Here is a 23,477-nt window from a genome sequence, read left to right on the forward strand (position 1 = left end):
TCAAGATGCAAATCAGTTTTAGTCTTGGTCTGTGAACAGACAAGAGAACATTTGGAGTAAGGCAGCTTTTTTACAAAAGCACAAAATCCTTCCAAGACAAAGGCAAAGGCTTATTGCTAGTTGTTTATGACAGAGGAGTTCCTTCTGGAAGAGTCATTACAAACAGTATTGAGGCAGCAAATCATATCTTTCTAATTCAAAAGAAACAACTCATTCAAGGAGAAATATGCCTTTTCATAAATGCTTTCACACATCATCAAGATCAGAGAAGCTGTGTGTCCAAGTACCAGTTGTTCCTGATGCGGCTTATTTGTTCTGGACTCACATTCTGCAGTAACACAGCGCTCAGCAGGAGGCCATACCAGCTGGCCTCCCCTTCCCTAGTGCATCTGTTGGGTCACCATTCTGACCATTTTCAGTGCCATCTCTCCTTGATCAGACGGTACCTAGTATGGAGATGAGAGCACATGGTCAGCAGCTGCTGTAAAGAAGCAGGGAACGACAATACATGCATGCTCAGTTGCCTTGCAGGTATCGGTGCATCCTACCCCAATAGGTCTGTTATTTACCATGTGCCCAGCCTTAAGAATCCAGAAGAAAGCAAAGTTCTTATAGGCTTTGTGGAAAGCAGCTGTATCCGTGGATTCTGGAGACACATAAAGTGCCTTCCACCTCTGTTGGCTGAACTGGTCCAAACAGGGCCATTTCAGTTTTCGAATCCATGCCTCCTGGCCTGTTAAGAGATATGAGATTTAACAGAACGTTTCCATGTGCTCAGATTCTAAAAACAATTTTGCTCTGCCTAGAGGAGTGACCAAGGCTGCAAACAATCCAGGACAAGCAGAAACAAACCAATGGAGAGGGAAGGGAAAAAGCAAACTGAAAATGTATGTGAAATGGAGTTATGGTGATTTTTTATAGTTGGCTGTAGGAAATCTTCCAGCTTCAAGGTACCAGCCCACTGCTGGACTCCCTCCCAGTCCAGCTGTGGTCCCAGCAACAGCTGGATTTTTTCATAAGCCTTTATTTCTATGCTCAACACTACAATAGGCAGGTTTGGGTAGACAAGTGGCACACGCACCTCGTACAGGCTCTGCAGCCCTACCAATTCTGACATGTTTTGCTCAAACACCTTGAATGTCCTGCAATGGAGGAGAATCAACCCCTCTTAGAAATCCAAAGAGACACCTGCCACATGGGTTACTACTTCTTTGCTTGCTACAGTCACTCAGCAAGAAGAGCCTAAGAAAGACTCTTTTCAGATCCCTGCTAGAGAAAGTGGAAGTCAACGCAGCAAAAAGGCCAACTCCAGGACACCAAGGGGGAAAAGGCTTATTTTTAGCCTACCTCTGAGCTACTGGAAGAATTTACACATGAACTGAAGCTAAATTTTAGCTCAAAATATGATAAAATGGAGCACCGCTAACTGCTAATCTGTTTTGACAGCCTAAATACTCTGTTTTCTGACATATTGATTGCCATGTTGTTCATGAAGGGCACGTGAATATCTAAGTGGGCAAAGAAACAAAGAATAAAGCCATTTGCAACACAAAAAGATGTTTATGCAGACTGTAGCTGCAGATTATCTGCATCAATAGAAAAGGCAAATGGAAGAGAGCACGGGCAGCACAAGGCGTTCCAGCAACACTTGGCCTGGCTCCCGCACTGCCACTTCATCAAGTCTGCATCTTGCAAGCAGCAAGGGACAAAGCCCTGCCAAAATGTGCAGGTGCCTACAAATGTTACTGAGCAGCAGGTGCGACCATGCTTCAACTGCACCCTCATGGACTAATTACCAACACCCTCACTGCATCTGATCTGGCACCATGCTCTCTGCTGCAGACTGCTCAGTGAAGGCTGACCCATGTTCTGCATCAATCTGTAGCAGGATATGGCCTTTGCCCCACAGGACAGGATTTTCAAGGCAGAGCAGGAGAGGAGAGGACAATCTCCAAATATTTATTAATTTATTCTCAGTCTTCGTTTATGAAAAACTGTACTTATATACACACACCTACCCAGAATAATTCAGTGGGTTATTAGCTACCTGCTTATGGGCTTCATTGAAACAAGAAAGTACTGATGTTGCATATCTACTTCCCAACACTATAATTATAATGGAAGTAGGGAAATTGCCTCTCTCACAGGGGTGTAAGCAAAACATAAGAGCTGCTCATTTATGACTGAAGTATTTAAGCACTGCAAGTTACATAGGAGGTTTGCAGAAGACATCCAGGTACAAGTGTTACTCGTGATGACATGACATGTCCTACTCATAACCTGTTCTGTTCCCGACCTCAGTCACAAAGTCCCTTACTTACCCATGGTGTCAACAATGAGATCCAGCTGCCCGTTATAGACTGTAACATTGACATTGGCTGCTAAAAGCTGATCAACAATGTCAACGACAGGCTTCATGAAGTCCTCAGCCATGTTCTCAAAGACGTTTGTGGACTGACCTAGTTAGAAACAGAAAGGAGACAAATTTTAACTGATGAATGATGGCATCCCCAAGCTGGGACAGAAACAACTGGCCAGAGGTCTCAAAACACAGTTCGTAGCTACATAAAATCCAGCTCTAGCACGAAGTATCAGCCTGTGATTTATCAGTCTGAGGAACTAAAGAGAACCAGAAAGCAGCCACACTCCCACTGGAGCTAATACAGCACTGTTGTTTCTAGCTCCTATTACACATATACAGGGTGCTGGCATCAGTTCTTTTTGCTTTTCCTTTGTTTTTTTCCTCCCTCCTCCACACCATGCAGCAGTTCATGATACCATCCTTCTGGCAAAGAAAAACTGACAGAAATTCTTTCAGCAAGGCTGTGAGGGCAAATATCAGATGCTGAGATGTGGGAGATCATCTTCCACTCATGAACTCATCTGCTTGGCTAAAGACAGATACAAGCAGCAGAAACAGAACCATGTCTGCTATCACTGATTTGCCCATTACATTTTCATTCGTGAGAGTAAGTCCGCTTCTTCGGATGAAGGACAATGAAAATTTAATGTGACTGCTAACTACCAAAAAATTTCCTCCTTTGGACTTTAATACAGTGGAAGGCAATAATATATTCATTAGATCCACACTAGAAGATAGGAAAGTACCTCCCCATTTCACACAGTCAGGAATAATTTTTAGCTTCTTTCTGATGGGTCCATTCATCAATTCATTTAGGCTGTTCTTATGCATATTTTTGACATGGCGTTGGTAAAGTCTAACTGGAAAAGAGAAAAAAATGCTTTGAGTAGTTGCACATTTAAGACAGCCATCCTGCACAGATAAGAATTTTCAGTGTTACAGTCACAGCCATCAAACTCTTCTAGTGAAAACGTAACACCATAAAGAACAATTTGTTTTCTTTTACTAGAACCCCCTGAAGTCAACCCTTATTTAGGTCATGGGATAAAATGGGAAGAGCCCAACCATCCATTTCTGCTTTTAGCTAACACGCTACTTTTTCAGTTTCTGCTTTAGCCACTTGGCACAGTTTCTTCTCCTCAGCAGACCAGTTATTTTAAAGTTGTAATGCTTTACTCTAGGGAGCTGACTGTGCTGTTCACCTTCCCAGCTGAAGCCAAGAGAGAAAGAGCTTGAAAGAAATTCTGTACATGTGCTTATTTTCACACAGATGCATAAGCACCATGAAGCCAGAGAGACTAATCAGAATATTTATGTGAATGGGACATTTTTGTATCCTAGCTTGAAGACAAATGAAAGGCATTAACAGGAAGTAACTTAGAGGTCATAAAACTTGTGTCGCAATTACGCTACTTCCTTGGAGTAATCTGTGCAGAATGTGTAGGTGGAGATGTAATCTATAGGGGGGTTACTCCACATTCCTATTCATCCTTATCTATGCAAGAGCTATCAAGCTCTGCTCAGGAGAAAATCCTTTGGATCTGACGGTCCCATTTTAAGGACGTGCTAAACCGAAGCTGTTCCCACTATTGGAGTTGATGGTATGTGAATGCAACCAGAGCCTCAGAAGTTCAAGTACTTAAATCCAACTTACTGAGATGAAGATTTTCTTGTTCATTTGTGTTCATTTCTGGAACTTCCTTAGTCATGATGTTATAAAAGTTCACATTGTCTGTGTTCTGAAAACACAAGATAGTTTTTGGAACAGTGTTACTGAAACATTTCTCAGATTTGAGGAACAGAATTCCTTCTGAAAAGAAGAGGTAAGGCCTAAAGAAAGGACCCTGTGACCTACCACTTGTCTACATATCAGGAAATTATTTATGGAAAAGCTTTGGCTCTACATTTGCTTTGAGAATGGTAAAGAGTTTTCTCAAGTCTCTGTTCATATGTGGTTTGTGCCAGAGATGCTACTTCTCTAAAAAAGGTGTGAAGCTACAGAAAGCCCTACAGCCTGCAAATGACTGCAGATTCTCACAACTCATTACAGAGATAGTTACAAGTGATACTTTCAAATGCCCTGTTCTGCTAGATCTAGTCTAGCCCAATGCTGAGCTCTTGCTCGACATCCTCCCACCCTAAAACCCTTCAATATCCCAAATGCCTCCTTAAGACAGTGGTGATAGGTATCCATCAACCCTCTTTTGGAACTGCTGACATCTAGACAAGTCTGAGAATCATTACATGACAGCTCTGATACAGACAGTAGACTGACTATGTCCAAAGAGTGATCAGTGTGATCACCGTTGCTATTAGCGAAGTTACTCAAGATTCTTGAAGCTCCCCTTTACTTAATTGTCAAATCTTAAAAGTTATGAGGCTCAGGTTAGGAATGAGCTCACAACAGCCACCCTACTGGAACTGAAATGCCTGCACCCTTACAGTGATCAGAGCCAGAATGGAAAGACAAACATGTTTGAAGAGAAAGGCAAAATGGGAACCACAAGTTTCTACCAAGAAGTAAGAAGTGAAACCAACTGTGTGCAAAGCACTGAGAAAGAAAGAGGGGGGTGGGACGCAGTTCAAGATTAGTCTTTCGGTTTGAGGAAGCCATAATTTTACTTGCACTAAAACTACAAATACAAGAAAAGATTGAAATTTTGGAGCAACCCTTTAACAGGAAAAATTAGAACAAAATTTTACCTAGTTTTTAAATTTGAACTTGTTAAGTACTAAGATGCATTTACCCACAGTAACAGAATGTAATTTGATGTTCCTTTTCATCTTATGCTCCTATTGTACTTTTTTAAATAGAAGATTTAAACTTAACTTGAAATGTGTGCCTTGCTGGATGTAGTTTTCAACAGTCAAAACAAAGCTTTCAAGGAGACATAGCTTGTTCAAGTTGAGCGTAGGTTCTATAGAAATCAGTGGGACTAGTGGCATGCTAAAAATTAGGCATCTACTTAAATGATGTGGCGGGTTGAAACCTTTGTGCAATACTGCAAGCCCATCAGGATTGCTCCTCCCACTGCCTCTTATAATCACACAGCAGCACACAGCAAACAAACAGCTCTTTTACAGCAGCAGTATCATAAAACACATACTGGTGGAAGTGACTGGTCAGGGTTTGGAGGATGCACACCAAGCCAGTGCTCATAGAAAAGAAAACCTGGCATTGGGTGCTCCCCCAAGCACCAGCTATTTGTTAATGCTGTTAATATCTTGTTAATTTGTTAATATCTTACCTCTTCAATGACACCTTCAGCCTTGCTCCAGAGCTCAGTGGCCAGGCCATATTGATTTTTATTTATGGCATCCATTATTTCTTTAGCAACAGCAGTCACCTCTGCTAGACCATGATCATCAAGGAGAGACTAGAAGAGAAACGCAGTAGGACAGCTTTAATTATAATTCCACATTCAGTTCTCATTAACAGTCTCCATGCATGAGAGATTTTATACCAATTAAGAGCCAACCTTAAAATCAACCTCCATTTATACTATATGGTAGTACAAGTTCTCAGAAGACCAAGAGCTTAAGGTACTTACGGTGCTATAAAGATAGGGCCCCCAAGACAGCACCGAATCTAAAGAAACAGAACAGATTTCAAACATCTACATTTTTGCCATATGATTTCCTTTACTTTTCCTTTATTGTAGCAAAAATGGTCATGACAAAAACCACACAGAGATAAGTTACTCAGTGAAGAATTACTGTCTGCTCACTTTAGTCTGAAGCTTAGATGCCATGGAGCAGTTTCTTTACAAATCTCAAGAACCACTAAGACTAATTCAATGCCATAAACATAAATCAGTGAAATTTATATAAAGCAACAGACATGTCCTTACCAAAGCATTCTCACCCCAGCACTGCAGCACATTGCTACAACATGGGGAGAGAACAGACAAAGTCTAAGCATAGTCTAAACTAATCTATTTGAAAATATTTCAGGGAAAAAATAGTTATAGAACCAATCTTTTATCTAACAGGATAATTTATAAGGTTTCAATGAACAGATGATCCTTCTAAGACAGGTAGGAGTTGGCTTGATACTGTCCCATGTCACAAAGAATCTGTGGAGCCTACCCTTGCAAATCTTACTGAAGACCAAGTATCCTTTTCTTTTTTTGGCCTTCACCAGACACCCTATCTTCTCCAGGTCAGCAAGTACATCAGTTCCCTAGCACAAGGTCTCCTTGTGAAAACAGTGAGAAAACTTCAGTTGCAACTTTGTGGATCATCTAGTGGCCACATTTTATGTGCAGTACTCTTATCAAAACACTACAGACACAGTAGAGATTTGTAAGGACATTTCACCACCACCCCAATAAAAATGCAAGTGTGCTCCTCACTGACTTTGCTCTCAGACTGTTCATGACTTAGATATATTCTAAAGATACATTCAATCAGCTTGCAATACTAAAGTATTTATTTTTGGTGATTTGATTTACCAGACTCACTAGAGATTTAAGTCCCTTAAGGCAGGGCTGGCATTTTTGACTGTAGATACCCATGAAACAATTTTAAACGTACCCAAAGGAGAAATCCATGAGTCTCCAAGAGCAGTCCCAACAAAATTGCACTTTATACTTCCTTTTTGAACAGCCTTGGTGAGAAGAGGAAAAATAAAAACAAGCCTTCTTTTAGTAAGAAATTCACGACTCTAGAACCAGTTTTCCTTACGTGAAAAACAAAAATGGGTTATTGGCCTGACTTAGGCAAGAGGCACAGCGTATTCCAGGAAATACTAGTATTGTAGGATACCACATTTTAAAGTGAAAAGTGAACTACATCCCAACTACTTACCTCATGAAGCGCTAAGGCAATGCCAGCAGCCATTTTACCTCCATAAGATTCAGAAAATATGTAGAATGGGATGGTCTGGAGAGAGAAACCACACAATGAACCCATTAGACAGAGGGCAGAACATATCCCCAACCCTTTTCCGCCATCCCACAGAACCCAGGAGCTCGCTTGTCAGTTCTCACTGTCCAACACTGGAGATTTTTGATTCTAAGTTGCAGATAAGATTTCCACAACATACTGGTGTAATTGCCAGGAGTTTTGAAGTGGGCACTTCAGTATTTTGGAACTAGGAACAGTCATGTTCCTACATGCTTCTCAGGTCACAATAGAAAACAACACACCCTTTTGATTACCTAGCTGGTGCCTAAGACAGAAATTCAAGATACCAGTTATAAATTGTGAAAAATCAGAGGCAGTGCTTACATCTGCAGTGCCTCCCCCGTCGCTGCATGCTACCTAGTAGCAGATGTCTCCTGTTCACCAATTCCTTTTGAGAACTATTTAACAATCAAATAAAAATAGGATTCTAATCAATAATTCAAATCACTTACCTGGAATTCAGTTCTATGTGTGAAAAAGTCTCTGAGAAAGACCATCATATCAGAGACTACTGTGGTAAGGTTTTTGGCAAACAAGCTGCAGTCATCCACATAACTGAATCCAGTGCCAACAGGATTATCCACAAACAAGATACTGGCTGCCTGCAACTGTACAAGTGGAAAGCAAGTTTCTATGAGATCTCAGTTCAGCTAACAGTCCAGAAGAGCACCACTACTGTAAACTATGGTTTTGATGCACAGAAGTCTAACAGTCACTGTATCCCTCACCCTGAAAGAACCTGCCAAAAAATTAGGTACAAGTCCAACACAGGAAATGGTACAGGTAGGACTTCTGTCTGTCAGATGTCAAATATGCTATCAAATAGTGCCAAGTTGTATAGTTACAAGTGTTTACGTAAAAATCAATAGATCAGCACAGAGATAGCTAGCACAGCTCAAAGCAGTACAGCTCATACAAGAGGTACAACATGAAGTCTTTCCATTTCCTAATCTGTAACAGGAAAGGCGCCCAAAAATCCCAGTCATTCAAGGGCAGATCATCCATGTGATCTAGGGATCTCCAGAGTAGTTAAGGCTATTGGTTGTCTCACAGCACAAATATGTTCTGTTGAATAAACCTTCATAGGCAGCTATAATTATATTACAGCTGGTTTCCCATGAAGGTGATACTGGGCTTGTAATTACAATCCCTTGGTTATATGTTGCCAGCCACCCAGAAAAGCCTTCATGACTGCATGCAATGAAGCAAGGATTGGAAATAACATCCTCCTAGAATTTCCCTGCTCTCCATTTCCTCAGACATGTGCAACTCACAGATTCATGGAAGCCCAGCCATATTCCATCAAATCAAATTAAGAGGCTACTTCTTCAGATCTTAACAAGGCTACTCATATAAGCCATTTTTATTAACCACATCATTTTAAGATGAAGTATCATAGTTCTATTTAAATGAAAATTATTCTGTGTGTGCTTTTGCCGAACAATCTTTTGCCTACACAAGCAACAAATATTTTTCAATCAATTATTAGGAGCTGAACTCTCCACTATACCCAGGTAGTATTTCTTGGTTTCATTTCTTTGTCTAACGGACCAATCTCTTCAAAGTTCCCAAATCCACAGCCTGAAGCTCCTGGACCTCCCTAAGGGGAAACAGCAAATGACAAGTAAATTAGAAGGCAGCATGGTGGAGACATAAAAGACAGGAGAACAAAAGCAACCCCCTAAGCACAACCTATCACATGTTTAAAGAAGTGGCCTTTGCCCTACATGTTAACTTGCAAAGAAGGCTCTCTTCCTCATTGTCTTTTCATTATGCGTACACAAGCTATTTCTGAACGGAGAAGCAGTCACCCAGTTGTGAAAGCATCTAATGAGTTGCATGATATGAGTGCTGTTTGAAAACCTTTCCCCTTAATCCCCTAATATCTAATGCCAAAAAAAACAGCTAAAAACAGACATTTTCAAGTGATAATTTTTTTCTCAGCATGTACAGCACATGCATTTCATTCTGAAAAAATAACATGAACAGGGAAAGGACCAAATCAAGCGATTATATTCAACATTTATTTCTGAAATGCAATACTGGAAGTGAATGTGGAGCACACACCACTGACTTTTATCAGTTGTGATTGAACGGGACCAATTTCCAAAACAATCAGTCTCTCTGACTTGTTTCCTTACAGCAGTTACCCTACATCTCTGATTGTTTTGTCTACTCTCCCTCTGAACATCAGTTAGGCTGTAAACTCCTCAGGAAAGTTGCTGTGACGCCTCTAAGTACTTGTCATGTCTGGCACAAAAAGCACTACTGTTGTTTGAAAGATAAGAACAGCTGCTATTTCTGCAGTTTAACTCTATGAGTAGTTGAGGGCATCACACAACTGCGGAATGACACTTTAATTATTTCTTGCTAACCTGAACACTTCCTTCACAACATGAAGCATTAGAATCAGACAGCTTTGAACACTACTTCTGTCCAGCTGTAAAGTACTTACCACACTGAACCAGACACAGATGGAAGAAGTTCTTGACTAAGTGCCTTTACCAAACCTTACCTGAAGCCACATGATGAGAGGTAGCTCCGTGAAGTCCTTGGTTGGGTTGTTTGCGTAGTAGAGCCACCAGAACATGTGGGCTTTACTTCGGACTTGCACATATCCCCACAGCTCTTTGGGCTCTTGGGGTTGCTTCAGCACCACACCTTGGGGGTAAGACAAACAAACACTGAATAAAACAACCAAACAAACAGCTAAGTCCAAAAGGTTCAGCTGCGGGCTTTCTCCCAGATTTGTTCCACAACGTTACATTTCAATCTCGGGTGTGATAATTAGAGGTGCTTCAATTAAAGAAATTACTGTAAGAATCATACTTACACGCCCGTGGCTGATTTACCATCAGTGAATGCGGTTAGGCGTGCAATTAGGCGCTCGCTTCCCAGCGCCTCACAGCGCAGCTGCTGCGGGCACAGCACCGGGCAGCCGCTGGGACAGGATTGTCACAGAGACACCGAGGGGCTGCGGTGGGCAGGAGGCTCCAGAGGCCCACCCGGCCCAGCAGGGTCACCCAGAGCACAGGGTGGCACCCAGGCGGGTTTGGGTATCTCCACACACGGCCACCCCACAGCCTCTCAGGGCAGCCCGTTCCAGCGCCCCCTCACCCGAACCCTTTCGAGTTCTCCTTCCCGCGGCTCCCTTCACACCCGTCACCCCTCGTCCTGCCGCTGGCCACCACCGAGCAGACTTTGTCCCCGTCCGCTTTCCAAGGTCCCTCAGGTGTTTGCAGAGCTCGATGCGATCCCCCCCCAGCCTCCTCCCTGGGCTGAGCGGTCCCAGCCGGGGTCCCCTCACAGGACCGAGCCCCCCCCCCCCAATCCCCCCGCCCCGTACCTGCCGCCAGCGCCGCCAGCCCCAGCCCCAGCACGACCCCTGCCCGCTGCGGCGCCATCCTCCCGCCGCTGTCACGCGAGCGGCTCCCGCACCGCCCCTCCGCCCTCCTCTCCCCTCCTCTTCCTCCTCCTCCTCCTCCTCCTCCTCCTCCCGCCGCAACATGGCGGCGCCCGGCAGCTGCGGCCCGCTCCGCCTGCGGCTGCTGTTTGACCACCCTCCGCCGGGCAGCCCGGGCTGCGCGCTGTGCTGGCTGCTGCTCGAGCCCGACCAGGCGCGGCTCGTCACCGACCTGCTCAGCATCATCCGCCACAGGTTCGGCTTCAGCCGCCGGGCCCGCCTCAGCCTCTTCTTGGACGGGGCGCTGCTGCCGCCCACCGAGAGCGCCCGCCTGGTGCGGGACAACGACGCGCTGAGGTACGGCCGGGGGTGGGGGGGGCACGGAGCCTGCTCTGGGGGTCCCTGAGGGCCCTATCGGGGTCCCCCCAAAGGTTTTGCAGGGTTTATGCCGGTACCGGGCTGGGTATCCCCGCCCCAACGGCCTGCAAGGTGCCGCCTGACCCTGGTGTGTGTCTGCTTTTTGGCAGAGTGAAGCTGGAAGGGATACTCGCAGACAGTGATGATGAAGAGGTGGATGATGAGTTCTCCTACACGCCAAACAAAAGCAAAAAAAGGCACAAACGAAAGCAGAAAGAGGAGGAATTGTCTAGGAGTGAAGATGACAGGTGTAAAAAGGAAAAGAAGAAGAAGAAACGGAGCCCCGAGTATTCCTCTTGTAGAGAAGAGGCCTCTCTAGATATTTTGGACTCTCAAAAGAAACACAAGAAACGAAAAAGAATGGAAGAAGTTAGTGGGAGTAGACTTACAGAAGGTAAGGAAGAGAGCCCTACTGACCGATCTAAAAAGCTTAAAAAAGCAGAGAGGGAGAAACAGTTGGCAACAAAAACAAAGGATGGAAAACACACAAAGGTCGCTGCAGCAAAGGCAGCTTTAGAACGGAAAAATGACAGCTTTTCTTTAAATTCTGGTAAAAATAACACCAAAAAATTGACAACAGAGACCAGGAAAAAGAGGGTGGGAACTTCAGATTCCTCCAGCACGTCATCTGACAGCGACAGCAGTGAATTAAATATAAAGCAAAATAAATCTTCCCATAAACCTGCAGTGGCAACGCTTCCCAGAGACAAATCCCAAGCTGCTACAAACTCTGAGGTGAAAACTGCTGTTTCTAATAAAGTGACTGTAAAATCTAAAGCTGAAAATTCCACTAAGACTGCAGTTAGTAAGACTGCTAAAAAATCCCAGTCCTCTAGTGAGGATTCTGACTCAAGTACAGAGGATGAGAAAGTGGCACCAGCACAAGACAATACCACAAAGGAAAAGTCATTGCCTAACAATGTAGCAGCTGTAAAAGCCGGTACCAGTAGTGCTCTCAAAGCAAAGACTTCCTCTTCAGAATCTGACAGTTCAGATTCAGAAACACTTGTTATTAAAAAACCCACAGCAAATGCTGGAATGAGTAATTCCATAGTAAGAAACAGTAGTAAACTGTTGCCAGCCAGTATTCAAGGACCGGTCGCCAGCCCAGGTCGTGGAAGGGGGCGTGGAACAGGAGAGGATAACTTCTGGAGAGGACCTAGGGGCCGTGGGTTTCGTGGGATGATGAGGGGCCGAGGTCGTGGGAGAGGAGAAAACCCTGGCTTCTTCTATAACTACAGCAGTGAAGGCCAGAAACAGAGGCAGATAAATGAAGCTGTGACAAATACTTCTTTTCTTGTCCAGGTGAGTGACTTATGCAGTCATTGGTCACCCTTCTCGTGCAGATCTAACTGTACAAAAAATGTATAGGGTGAGAGTAGTTCAGAAAAGCAGAAATAAATAAGTAGGAGAAAGGTTGATGGATCGGAACTTAGCGATGGATCTTAATTTAGCAAGGCTGATGTTTACAGTACTTCCATGTATCAGCCTGAAGGAGTGTTTATGAAACAATACTTAAGAGATTGTATTTTCTATCTCAAAGCACTCATACACGTACCTTACTATTCTCAGAGTTTTTACGTTCCTACATCACAAACATTGTCTTCCCTTTTTATAAAAACAGTAATCAAATCAATGGGTTTATTGTTTGTTTCACAGAATGCCGTGGAGGTCCCCAAGAGAGACTATAGTGTATTACCTCTTCTAGCTGCCCCACCACAAGTGGGAGAAAGAATTGCCTTTAAGGTAAAGAACTTTGAAATGCTGAATGTTACCGGGCTAAAATTGCTTCACTTGGGCTGCTCTAAATTTTGCATGATATGATACAAATGGTTTAGTCCTGACAACCAAAAGCTTGCACTTTAGAATATGATCTTAATCTTCTTTTTTCCCAAAACTTTTTTTTTAAACTTCAACAAGTGGTTCAGAATGTAAAACTGCTTCCAAATGTTTGTAGGCTCTGAAAGCATTCATTCCTCTTGCTGTCCTTATAACCTAATAGTTTCCCATACTATAGAAAATATTACAGTTTCTGTTCTTGGCCTTAAAAATTCTTTTCTGACTTAGATTTTTACAAAGGTTTTGAGCATACAAATAGGGCCAGGTAATTCTATCCTGAAGCTAGATAGGGCTGTGAGGGAGGAGTTTGAGTGTTTGCACAGTGCTTGAATCACCTGTATCACCAGGCTTTTCCATTCTCAGGCAGCACCAGCCTCCCATCTCCCCAGATAACAAAGCATTGCCTGTACTGCTGTAATAAAACTCGCATATTCAAAGATCTGAAAGTTTTCTTGAGCTGTCATGTGCTGGCTAACTGTTGCAGATCATGGGATCGAGATGAGCAGTGCTCACCAGTGGCATAAAGGCAAAATCTTGGCTCTTGTTAAAATCCTTCACAAAAAAAATAAACAAATCCTTTTTTTTTTTTTTTTTTTTTTTTTTTTTTAAGATTCCACATTGTGGTTGGACTTGGTAATCTTAGGTCTCTTCCGACCTAAATGATTCTATTATTCAGTATCTTAAATGCATTTCTTAAGACTTGCCACATTTATACAACACAAACAAAGAAGTGTCTCTGCGGCTGTTTCAATGTGAATTTCCATGTACAGCTGTACAAAGACTCCCTTACGTGGCACCCAATCAGGTCACGAATAACTGACCTTTCAGGCTTTATCTTCTCAAAGTTTCTCTCTATCCTGAGGATGGTTTCAAGGTTTATGTTTAAATATAAGAATGACATAAAGAAGCATTACCCCTCTCCTATGTGCAAGGAAAGTCAGTGTTAAAATTAGATGTTATTAAAAAAAAAATAAAAATTCCTCTGTTATTATTTCTCTCTGCAGTGTTTCTAAAATATTATTGCAAAGCTTACAATAAATAACAAATAATTACACTTCAGCACAAAATAAAAAAGTAAAGAAAAATGAAATCACTGGAACTGAGGAGACTGGATCCTTCTCCTTGATCTCATTTCACAGCCTGACCTGAACAGAAATCCTTTGGAGCAGTGAGTCCTGAAAGGCTGCCTGGGACTGTGATAGGTGTCAGGGTCTAGGAGTAGGAGACTTGGTTCTTGTACTTCCCTCTTGCTGAAGAAGCCAAGTCTGGGTATAGGTGGCATCTTAAAGGATCGTAAGAAGTTGTAACTTATTTGTGTTTCTTTCAACAGCGCTTGGAACTAACTGAAAATTACAGTCCTGAAATTTCAGACTATAAGGTATTGTTTTTCCTTCTCCCTAAACCCCCCAACTCACTGAAAAAAAATATTATAGGTGAGGTAAGACTTAAATATTTTGATGTTCTATAGTATTTTTCTTCTTACCTGGTTGAGTCTGCAGATTATTCCTTTTGCAGCAGTAAAAATTAAAACCTAAAACCCAAAGCTAGCTGAAAACTAGGTGAAGCTGTTAAAAAAAAAAAAAAAGTATTATTAATGATCATTAGTATTTTAGAGATGACAGAAAAGCAGACCTTCAAGTACAAAAACGTAGCTATATTCAAGTATACTGCTCTTTGAAGTCAAGGTAAATTCTTGGTATTGTTGTATGTAAAATTCAGTACCTACTTGAAATAACTTGGTTTCTTGGGAAGTACTGATTTAAACTACAAGGATAGTGACAGTATCATGACTGTATTGATACTTGTAACTGCAGATTGCTAAATGTTAATACCTTACAGATTTTGTATGTAGAGATAAAGTACATCTGTTAAATTTTTCTAATTGTGATCAAGTATCAGAATGGTTCTAATATGGAATGGTTATCCAGTGCTGAGATGTATTATATCAGATTCTTTTCTTGTTGCCTTATACAGGAGGGGAAAATAATCAGTTGGAATGCTGATAAAAAACAGATCGAGCTTGAGATCCTATCGTCTTCAACAAGCCAACGTATGTACCCTGGGACACTGCATGTGCATCACCTGAAAAATAACTAATCTCAGGCACATTTCCCGCTCCATGAGCATTTCCAATTTCCTCCTGTTCTTTCTCAACCTTCCTGCCCCCTCCAAACTCCCTCTCCAAAAAGTCTATTTATTTAAATCGAGAAGTTCTGATGCTTGCTAGTCTTAAAGGGCATGCTCATACATGCTTGCAAAATGAAATTTCTCCGGTCAGTAACTCATTTCCATTGCTGTTTCATTTCCTGAAAAGTTGAAGAGATTATATAGAATTCCAGAGAACATTTTAGGTCCTAATACCTAAATTTATTTGTGAAGTCACTGAAGTCACTGTCTCCACTGGATGTGAAACAGAGCCTATACAATGACAAAGTGCACTTCAGAGACGCAGAAATATATATGTGTATGCTGCAGTTGAGATTTATACCAGCATTAATGAATCATTATCATATGAACATTTTTCTCAAATGTAGGCAGCGTATTGTTGACAAACATTTTTCATGCATAGTTTTACTAGATAATTACTTTAATTTTGTTGTGTAGAGTTAAGTTCTCCTTCAGAGTTTTGTTAGTTACAAACATTGCTGATATGATATATGTTTAAAACTCAAAAATAGGCTAAAGAGGGTTCATACCAAGTGGATTAATAATGTGAGGCGTGGGTACTGTGTTGTGGAAAAGTGTAACATAAATACAGAGTAATGTCACAGCTCAAGTGGTTCCTTGAGCCTCTGGAGCCTCAATTATTGCAGCAGTTTAGACTAATAATTTAAAATTAACAAAACAAACCAAAACAAACCAAAAATGCACAGCTGTGCTTGACTAGCTTTGCAAACATGATGAAAATGTTAACCTTTCGCTTTTTGTTCATGTAACTAAGAAGCTTTTTTTTTTTTTTAAGCTGCTAAAGAGCCAGGGAAATTTGATCTGGTTTACCAGTCTGCAGATGGAGCTGAGCTGATAGAGTACGCTGTTCCTCATGATACAAAGGTATGTACATATCTTGTTCGCACTTCCTGTTTTATGACACTGTTCTTCTCAGTGGGATTCCTCTTATTATAATGCATCTGATTGAAAGCAAAAATAATTGATCCTTTCTAGCAAGAATCACAGAATGTGTATGATTACAAGAACTTCATGCGTGTGTTTTCAATTAACTAGATTCAAAACCAGTCATCAGACAGTGTAACCATTTAGTTTTGGCTAACAAACGATATTACAACTAGATAGAGCATCAGTTCTTAAAAGGCTATTCCTTTGAGGTAGCCTGCCTGATGCACAAGTAAGGAAGACTGAGATTCACTAAGATCACCAAATCACAGGAAGAATCTATGATCTGTGATCAGTAGTGCTGCTGTTCAAGTCCAGACGAAGTAAAATATAGAACAAAACTGCATCTGCCTGTATACGTCGTACATGCTAACTCTTGTCTGTATTTTGCTTTCAGATAACTGAAAGTTGGGATGCGCTGATAGAACCAAGACTGATTGTTGAAACTCAAGTTAATGGATCAGGCATTGAAAACGGAGCAATCTAAGATGTGAATACATGTAAATAATCGTATGGACTTGTTTTGTGAAATACTGCCTTCGAATTCTGAGGGCAGCAGATGCACTGGTGAATATTTTTAATAAATGGTTTTGAAATGAAATTGATACCAAAAGAAAACACTTTTTCTTAGGATATGTTTTTTATGTAATACAAGAATGCTTTGTTTATTATAGGAAATCTTTAATATAGATTTGATTTTTTTTAAATAGAATCTTAGCCACGCTTTTCATATCTCACCAGTGTGAGCTGTAAAACTGGAACAGTTTGATCAAAAATATAAAATATGACCTTGTACTGTCAGTAGCTCCATTTAAATGTCTTGTTTTGTCTAGAGCAGTATAACTGCCATACAATGGCAGCTTGTAAGGATAATTAAAGACCAGCATTTAAAAGTCAAATAGTATTGATACGCATGACTCTTCCTGTACGGCTGCAGAGCACGATACAAATGCCATGGCTTTGCAGTTGTGTACAGGGTTCACTTGAATGTGTCAAGAAAAATGTACAGACTTTAAGCTTCTGTAATTTTGAAAGGCAGATAAATACTATTTGTAACTGAGAATTTTGTCTGGAACCAGTGGAGTATTTCAGAAATCCTAGACAAAAATGTGTCCCTGTGTGTTAATCTGTGTACACTCTGAAAACCTTTTTCAGCAAACCCTTTTGCCGTTTCAGTGCTGAAGTGTCTGTACTGACTTTTTTTGTTTCCTTTCTAATCATAGAACGGGTCATCATATGGTAGTGGTGCACTTACTGACATCTCTGCTAAATACCAGTGTTAGAACCTTGTGCCCCTAAGGTATTGTACTTGCATCTTGGCAAATCTTAAAATTTAAGACTCTCCAACTCAGATAGTTGACTCTTAAGCAGAAGACATTTAGAAAAGACAGACCTGGGTACAACAAACACCTGAAAAGCTGCATGTCATGGTTTAGCTAGTATATATTCTGACTAATGCATGACTACATTAAAATATTGCACACCTTTGTGTTATTCCTATTAAAATGTCTCCACTGTGAAGAAATGCTTTTATCAGTAAAATTAATTTGTGTTGCAGCTCTCTTTAGTTGCTGTTGTTTTATGTTAAAAATCTGATTCTAAATGTGGATATACTTGCAAACTGGACAAAGAGAACACTTCTGATACTAGTGCAATCACGTGGAGACAGGATTAATTGAAAGATTATTTTTTAAGGAAATTGTTAATTTTGAATTCTTATAAAACTGCAAATATTACATGCAAGTATTTCACAGCCTGTTAGAGCAGGACTTGCCTCTTGTTCCATTGCCTACCGTGTATTTTGGCTATAAAGTAAAGATACAGCATCCTGTGAGAAGCAGATCATGATTGAAAACAAATATACCCCAGAGAAAGGATGTTTTGAAGATAAAATCTTGAGTTTTATTTAACCACTGTTACCAAGTTAGCACAAAACTCCTGTTCCAGTGCACAATTTAAATCAAGTAAATGCAATCTGATAGAGATGGCTTACTGCCCTTCCTGCCACACCACTGCATTTGTTCTTGACAGAACTAGGCACTAGTTTCCTCATACCAGGCAAGCTGGAGCAGGGCTGGGTCACTAAATGGGCGAGAAATGCAGAATAAGGTAGATGTGCACGTGAACCATAGAGGGAGATGGCGCTACTCTGAAAAAAACTATTTTGCTTTCTTTCTGTCACTTTGCAAGCCCCATTGCTGAGGCAGCCCTGGCTATCAGACACAGCAGCTCCTTGCCACCTTCCTTCATGAAACTTAGAATTATAGGTTTGTTAAGAAAAAATATGTTGTTTTTTTTTTTTTGATAAACTCCAACCTCATGACTAAAAATGTGTAAGTTTGACCTAGCAGGCTACAGTCACAAGTGTGCAACCTGCTGTAGGCCTACAGACATAATAAACTTTTGCAGCGAGAAGCTGGCAAACAGAAGGTGTTGAACAGATTTTAAGAAACCCAGAAGTTTGCTGCTGTGACTACAGACCTGCCAAAAATACAGCGTGTCAGTTCTTCAGGAATTTGGAGATACTTATAATTTTGATGGGGAAATTATACCTACCTAAGCCAGTTCAAATATTAAATCCAAAGAAGTCCCAAAGTATCAGAGTGCCTATCTTGATGTTTGCTCAGTCATGTATACTGATAATTTCTTCTGCTGTTCTTCTAACTTCCTGCTTCAAGCCTGAGTGGCATTTTAAATACACAATATCGGGGCAAAGGGTTAGATTTAAATCAGAACCACGTGAAGAAATCCTTGAGTAATTATGAGGAAGCAAACAGCTTCAATAGCTATTTAAATAGTAAAGTTCTTCAATTATCTTTAAACTTGTTTTTAGTCAACAGGAGTGGTTGGGTTCACTCAACAGAGTATCAAGATCTGGTTGATGATGGGGAAATTTAAATTGCTCATCTGAGCTCTAAACATCCCATGTTCTGCTCCAGAAGCAAAGTTACAATTGAGAGAGTATATATTTAGTTACCCTTTATATTTGCATACCTTTGCATTAGTAGATATCAGATGAGTGTTGCAGAAGTCAGCGAGGGTGCCGAGCCCTTGAAAGATGGTGATGGCTTAATGCAAACGAGGCCAGGAAGAAGTGCTTTTTTTCACCTAATGAAAAATTAGAAATGTAAATATCAACAGGTGCTTTTTGGTAAGGCGCACCGCAACGCACCACTGTAACAATGTTCATTTGCAGTCATTGTCAGTGACCAGCTCTCAGATATCTCCAGGCGTTTGTGTCCCCTCAGGCTCATCACAAAATCCTGAGCTGCAAATCCCTGCGGAGCTGGAGGTAACGGTGGAGCCGCGCCGCATTTCCTACGAACTCATCCACCCTCAAGCAAATTACATACCTGGTCCCTGAGCTCCTCTGTCACAGCCAGGTTATGCTGTTATTACAGAGCAGTCAATCAAATTTCCATACTGTATCTCCTGCCTAACTTCCCTCTGTTAGTTTGAGGAAGAAGCAAAGCGTGGAGGAAAAAAAAAAAAAAAAAAAGAGAGAGAGAGAGGAAATGCATTGAGGTGGTTTCTGCGTGCACACAGCCCTAAGTTGGGTGCATTAACGGGAGCTGCTTCGGCCGTGCTCGGTGTGTAAAACCAGACGGGGCCCTGCTGGGAGCCCCCCGCTGTGTGCCCGCCCCGTACCGGGGGGGTCCCAGAGCCGCTGCCCCCGCTCGCTGCGGCCGGGGGCCGGTCCCGGAGCCGCCGCACCTCCCAGCGAGGCGGGGCCCGGCCACGTCGTTTGCCGGAAAACCTCGGCCCCAAGTTTCGTTTCTGGGCAGCTGAGGAGCGGCGGCGGTGGCTGTGGGTGGCACGGTCGGGACGATGGCGGCGCTGACCCGAGCCGTGTCCGAGCCGAACCTGGCGGGGCTGGAGGAGGATCTGACCTGCTCCATCTGCCTCTCCCTCTTCGACACCCCCGTGACGGTGCCGTGCGGCCACAACTTCTGCGCCTCCTGCCTGGACCTCACCTGGGCCGAGCAGGAGGCTGGCTTCAGCTGCCCTCAGTGCCGGACCACCTTCCCGGGCCGGCCGGAGCTCCGCAAGAACACGGTGCTGTGCCGGGTGGTGGAGCAGCTGCAGGGCTGCACCGCGGCCGAGGAGCAGCAGAAGCAGGAGGATGAGGAAGATGAGGCGGTGGCAGAGGAAGCAGCGTCCCCCGTGTACTGCGACAGCTGCCTGCAGGCTCATGCAGCACAGACGTGCCTGACCTGCATGGCCTCCTTCTGCGCCGAGCACCTGCAGCCGCACCACGACAGCCCGGCCTTCCGCGACCACCAGCTCTGCCCACCCGTGCGTGACCTGCAGCAGCGCAAGTGCTCGCAGCACAACAAGGTCTTCGAGTTCTTCTGCAAGCAGCACGGCACCTGCATCTGCTCCCTCTGCCTCCTCAGCCACAAGCTGTGTAACGCCAGCCCCCTGCAGCAGGCCAAGGCTGAAGCTGAGGTGAGCGGGGCAGGGGCAGGGGCAGGGGCAGGGGCAGGGTGGCTCGGCTCGGTCCAGGCTGCAAGCTTCCTGCCTGTCTGTCCTTCTGATGTCTGTCCTCCTGTGTGAGCCTGAGCTCTTTGGAGGCTCTACACACCTCGCCTGAGGCGAGGAGAGGGGTCTCCAGGCTGGCGTCGGGGTGATGGGTGGCCCAGCCTTGAGCCGTGCTGGCTGGTGAGGCTCCTGGTGAGGCTTGGCAGGGAGCCGCTGGCTTACTGAGAGCCTGTAGGCACCGCTCACTGCTGCTATGTTCTTAGAAAGCAAAGAGCTATAGAAGTACCCTAGAGCGATCTCGAGCATGTGCTAAGGAAGAGACGTGCTAAGGAAGAGCCAGGAGCGGGTTCTCCAGGGAGCAGCACGGAAGGAAACCTGGCTTTGTATTGTATAACTGAAGACAGCTTCCTTGACTTTGCTTAGCAGCATTTTAAACTAAAAGAATAACTGAACAATAAAATTATTGGAGTGAGAGGTGAAGAGCAGTGTTTACCTAGTAAACCTAGTTTTAACTAATGCTCAAAGTCCAGCCTAAGAGATGAAGTAAAGTTTACTTTAAGCACGGGGAACAGCTTTGCTGATGAACAGCCCTTATCAAGAGAGTGACTCAACAATGTCCATCCTGCTGCTGGGAAAGGCGGAGCCGCAGGGAGGGTTCTGGCTTCACACACCAGGCGTGTGCAGGAGAGCATTTTTACATTCCATAAGGTTTAAGGAGCAGTGAGTTTTAAATCAGTAGTACTAAATGCTTACAGTGGTTATGCAGAAGTTTCTATAAATACAGTAACTTCTTTTTCTAAAATCTTATCTGATCTCCTCTACTACAGTCAGCACTGAAGAAGAAACTGACAGAGCTGCATAATCACAGTGAAAAAGCTACTCGAGCGATGAACTCTGTGAAAACAAGCCAAACCCAAACTGCTGTAAGTGGGAAACTTCCTGTTCTAAACACTGTCCAGTCGCTTGGTGTATGCTGGCTGCTGAGCATTGTCGATGCTCGTACTCTTGTGACAACAGCTGTAGTATCGAGATTATATTGCCAGGAGAAGATCTTATTGGGAAGGAACAAAAAAGAGATGTTTTGGCAGAGCCAGGCAGCTCCATGGCAGATGGGACCAAATGCAGCCACCTTTCAAGGGCTTTATTCTTGCATGTGCTGATGTACCCGAGCGGTAACTGGGCTCAAACTCATCCGTTCCTGTGCACCTGAAAGAATGCACCTGTGTAGCCTAAACTGAAGCACGAGTGGGCAGTAATAGCTGCCCCCTTGCTGAAATGTGGAATGGCTCTTTCCCATAATTTAACACAGCCTGTCCTTACTCATACCGAACAATTGGGGTTGTCATGTGCTGGCTGCTGGATCAGGTACATCTCACCTGTACCGTCCTTTCTGGACTGTGTGGTGGGGACCAAGAAACTGCAAAACTGCCAGAGTAGCCCTTCTGTGCTCCTCCAGAACACCTCTTGGAGGATGGGGAATAACTCTGTATTAACTGAAGATGCCACAAAGCACATCGCTGACACAGGAACAACTCCAGCCGTACAAGTGGGTGTGTGGTGTCAAAGCTGGCGAAGGCCTGATACAGTTCCACTTCTTCTAACCGCTAGATGGCACGGCTGGCCTGGCCTCTGCCCAGCAGCCTCCCAGAACAGAGGCTAAGAACTGTCTTGATTTCTTGGGAGTAAATGATTTTTCTTTCCAAACAAAATAGGAATGCATAGCTTTTATATTTCTAATTTCAAGTAATTAGTTTAGATGTTCCTCAAAGACTTTCATTTTTGTTTGTTTGTTTTTTTCTTCGTTGTTTTTTGTTTGTTTGTTTTGTTTTGTTTGTTTGTTTGTTTTTGTAATAGCAGCTGCACTTCTTCCACAAACTGTTCTTTTGAAACCAGTGTCTATCTGTCCTTGTTTGCTTCAGGAGACAGCTGCCAGAAAGCGAGATTTGATGAGAAACGAGTTCTTGGAAATTAAAGCTTTGATTGAAGAAAAAGAAAACCAGATCTTTAAAGTAGTCATGGAAGAAGAAAAAAGAGTTTGCACTAAGTTTGATTACATTTATACTGTTCTGGGAAGTAAGAAGAATGAAATTCAATCTCTCAGAGACCAGATTGAGATGGCACTGACAGAACATGATGACGTTCTGTTTTTAAAGGTAATAAGTCCTCTAGATGCAAATCTAATTCTTCAAGTTTCTAGAATGCAGAATCAAAAAAAACCTGCTGTGGCAGTCCTGCTCTCCAGCCACTTTATTCAAATGACAATCCAATCATGTGCAAGAACCTTCTGTAAAAAGGTGTACTGATAAGCACTCAGATAACAGTGAAAGAGCACTGGAACAAACTTCTGTCCAGTAAATTGCAGCCCCCTCCCTCACCAGCTTGCCTACTACTACTGCCACAAGCAGAAAGGTCACTGAATGACAGAACCCATCTCTGTGAGGGATGTGTTACATCTCCATACTGCAATGAAGTCTAGTAGATCTTTCTCATTGCTTCAGGTATCAGTTAGAAATTACTGCTTATGGTTTGCTGAGTTGTTGTTCAAAGTTTGCCATGGCTCATGTCTGACTGTCACCTTTGCTTGTTCGCATTTGAGCTGAATGCACAAAACCTACTCCATTTAAAGTAACTTGGTTGTATTTGTCTACATCTGCCACAGAAGGTGGTCTGCATGAGATGTTCCATTTCTCATTTCAGAGAGCAGCAGCACTGCAACGAGCATCAACAAAAGAGGTTTTTGTGCCTGTAATTGAAATGGACCAAAACTTGATATATACTGCTTATCAGTCTGCCATTAACCTTAAAGAAATGGTCAAGCTTACAGTGAGTCAGCCTAAGGAGAAAAAAACAGAAGGTATTGTATCACTTAGAGAACTGGCATTTTATGATTTGTTCCTTTATGCCTTTGAGCTCAAGTGAGGGATATTCTCACTGCAATTGAAATATCATTTAAAA

At 42.8% G+C, this 23,477-nt stretch overlaps 3 protein-coding genes and 1 long non-coding RNA gene across 7 annotated transcripts in view; 2 read left to right on the top strand and 2 right to left on the bottom strand.

The window, feature by feature from the left end:
- On the bottom strand, window positions 1–10,740 carry SCPEP1 (serine carboxypeptidase 1). 2 transcript variants are annotated; one of them, XM_068655380.1, is made up of 13 exons: window positions 10,617–10,740; window positions 9,786–9,931; window positions 8,781–8,870; window positions 7,723–7,878; window positions 7,172–7,246; window positions 6,899–6,971; window positions 5,914–5,951; window positions 5,611–5,739; window positions 4,017–4,101; window positions 3,109–3,222; window positions 2,322–2,459; window positions 570–733; window positions 1–446 (listed from the first exon to the last, which is right to left on the bottom strand). In XM_068655380.1, the coding sequence occupies exons 1-13, from the start codon at window positions 10,672–10,674 to the stop codon at window positions 381–383; spliced, it is 1,332 nt and encodes a 443-aa protein (XP_068511481.1). In that variant the 5' UTR covers window positions 10,675–10,740; the 3' UTR covers window positions 1–380. The 2 variants fall into 2 exon arrangements, with proteins under 2 accessions (XP_068511481.1, XP_068511482.1); XM_068655381.1 differs by lacking the exon at window positions 10,617–10,740 and adding an exon at window positions 10,104–10,140.
- On the top strand, window positions 10,741–17,597 carry COIL (coilin). Its single transcript, XM_068655376.1, has 7 exons — window positions 10,741–11,030; window positions 11,201–12,395; window positions 12,750–12,836; window positions 14,260–14,307; window positions 14,904–14,979; window positions 15,892–15,980; window positions 16,438–17,597. The coding sequence occupies exons 1-7, from the start codon at window positions 10,777–10,779 to the stop codon at window positions 16,525–16,527; spliced, it is 1,839 nt and encodes a 612-aa protein (XP_068511477.1). The 5' UTR covers window positions 10,741–10,776; the 3' UTR covers window positions 16,528–17,597.
- LOC137841914 (uncharacterized) lies at window positions 14,507–19,786 on the bottom strand. Its single transcript, XR_011088826.1, has 3 exons — window positions 19,394–19,786; window positions 19,035–19,148; window positions 14,507–16,057 (listed from the first exon to the last, which is right to left on the bottom strand). It is a non-coding gene; the product is annotated as an uncharacterized lncRNA (long non-coding RNA).
- Window positions 19,778–23,477, top strand: part of TRIM25 (tripartite motif containing 25) — an 11,073-nt gene continuing 7,373 nt past the window's right edge. The window contains exons 1-4 of one of the 3 annotated variants that reach the window (XM_068655374.1): window positions 19,778–20,489; window positions 21,350–21,445; window positions 22,442–22,675; window positions 23,220–23,376. In XM_068655374.1, coding sequence (XP_068511475.1) covers window positions 19,869–20,489; window positions 21,350–21,445; window positions 22,442–22,675; window positions 23,220–23,376 — 1,108 coding nt within the window. In that variant the 5' untranslated portion in view covers window positions 19,778–19,868. The remainder of the gene's footprint in view (window positions 20,490–21,349; window positions 21,446–22,441; window positions 22,676–23,219; window positions 23,377–23,477) is intronic. The other 2 variants (XM_068655373.1, XM_068655375.1) reach the window with 2 other exon arrangements.

Source organism: Anas acuta, chromosome 18, assembly GCF_963932015.1.
Source record: "Anas acuta chromosome 18, bAnaAcu1.1, whole genome shotgun sequence".
Classification (NCBI taxonomy): Eukaryota; Metazoa; Chordata; class Aves; order Anseriformes; family Anatidae; genus Anas; species Anas acuta.

Bases quoted from the DNA above. Each gene is read 5' to 3' on its own strand.
- SCPEP1 (XM_068655380.1), bottom strand. From the start codon at position 10,674: ATGGCGCCGCAGCGGGCAGGGGTCGTGCTGGGGCTGGGGCTGGCGGCG. The intron at 5,740-5,913 runs GTAAGTACCTTA...TTTCTCTTCTAG, and splicing joins GGCCCTATCTTTATAGCACC to TCTCTCCTTGATGATCATGG. The intron at 4,102-5,610 runs GTAAGATATTAA...TTGTGTTTTCAG, and splicing joins CTGAAGGTGTCATTGAAGAG to AACACAGACAATGTGAACTT.
- COIL (XM_068655376.1), top strand. From the start codon at position 10,777: ATGGCGGCGCCCGGCAGCTGCGGCCCGCTCCGCCTGCGGCTGCTGTTT. The intron at 12,396-12,749 runs GTGAGTGACTTA...TTTGTTTCACAG, and splicing joins ATACTTCTTTTCTTGTCCAG to AATGCCGTGGAGGTCCCCAA. The intron at 12,837-14,259 runs GTAAAGAACTTT...TTCTTTCAACAG, and splicing joins GAGAAAGAATTGCCTTTAAG to CGCTTGGAACTAACTGAAAA.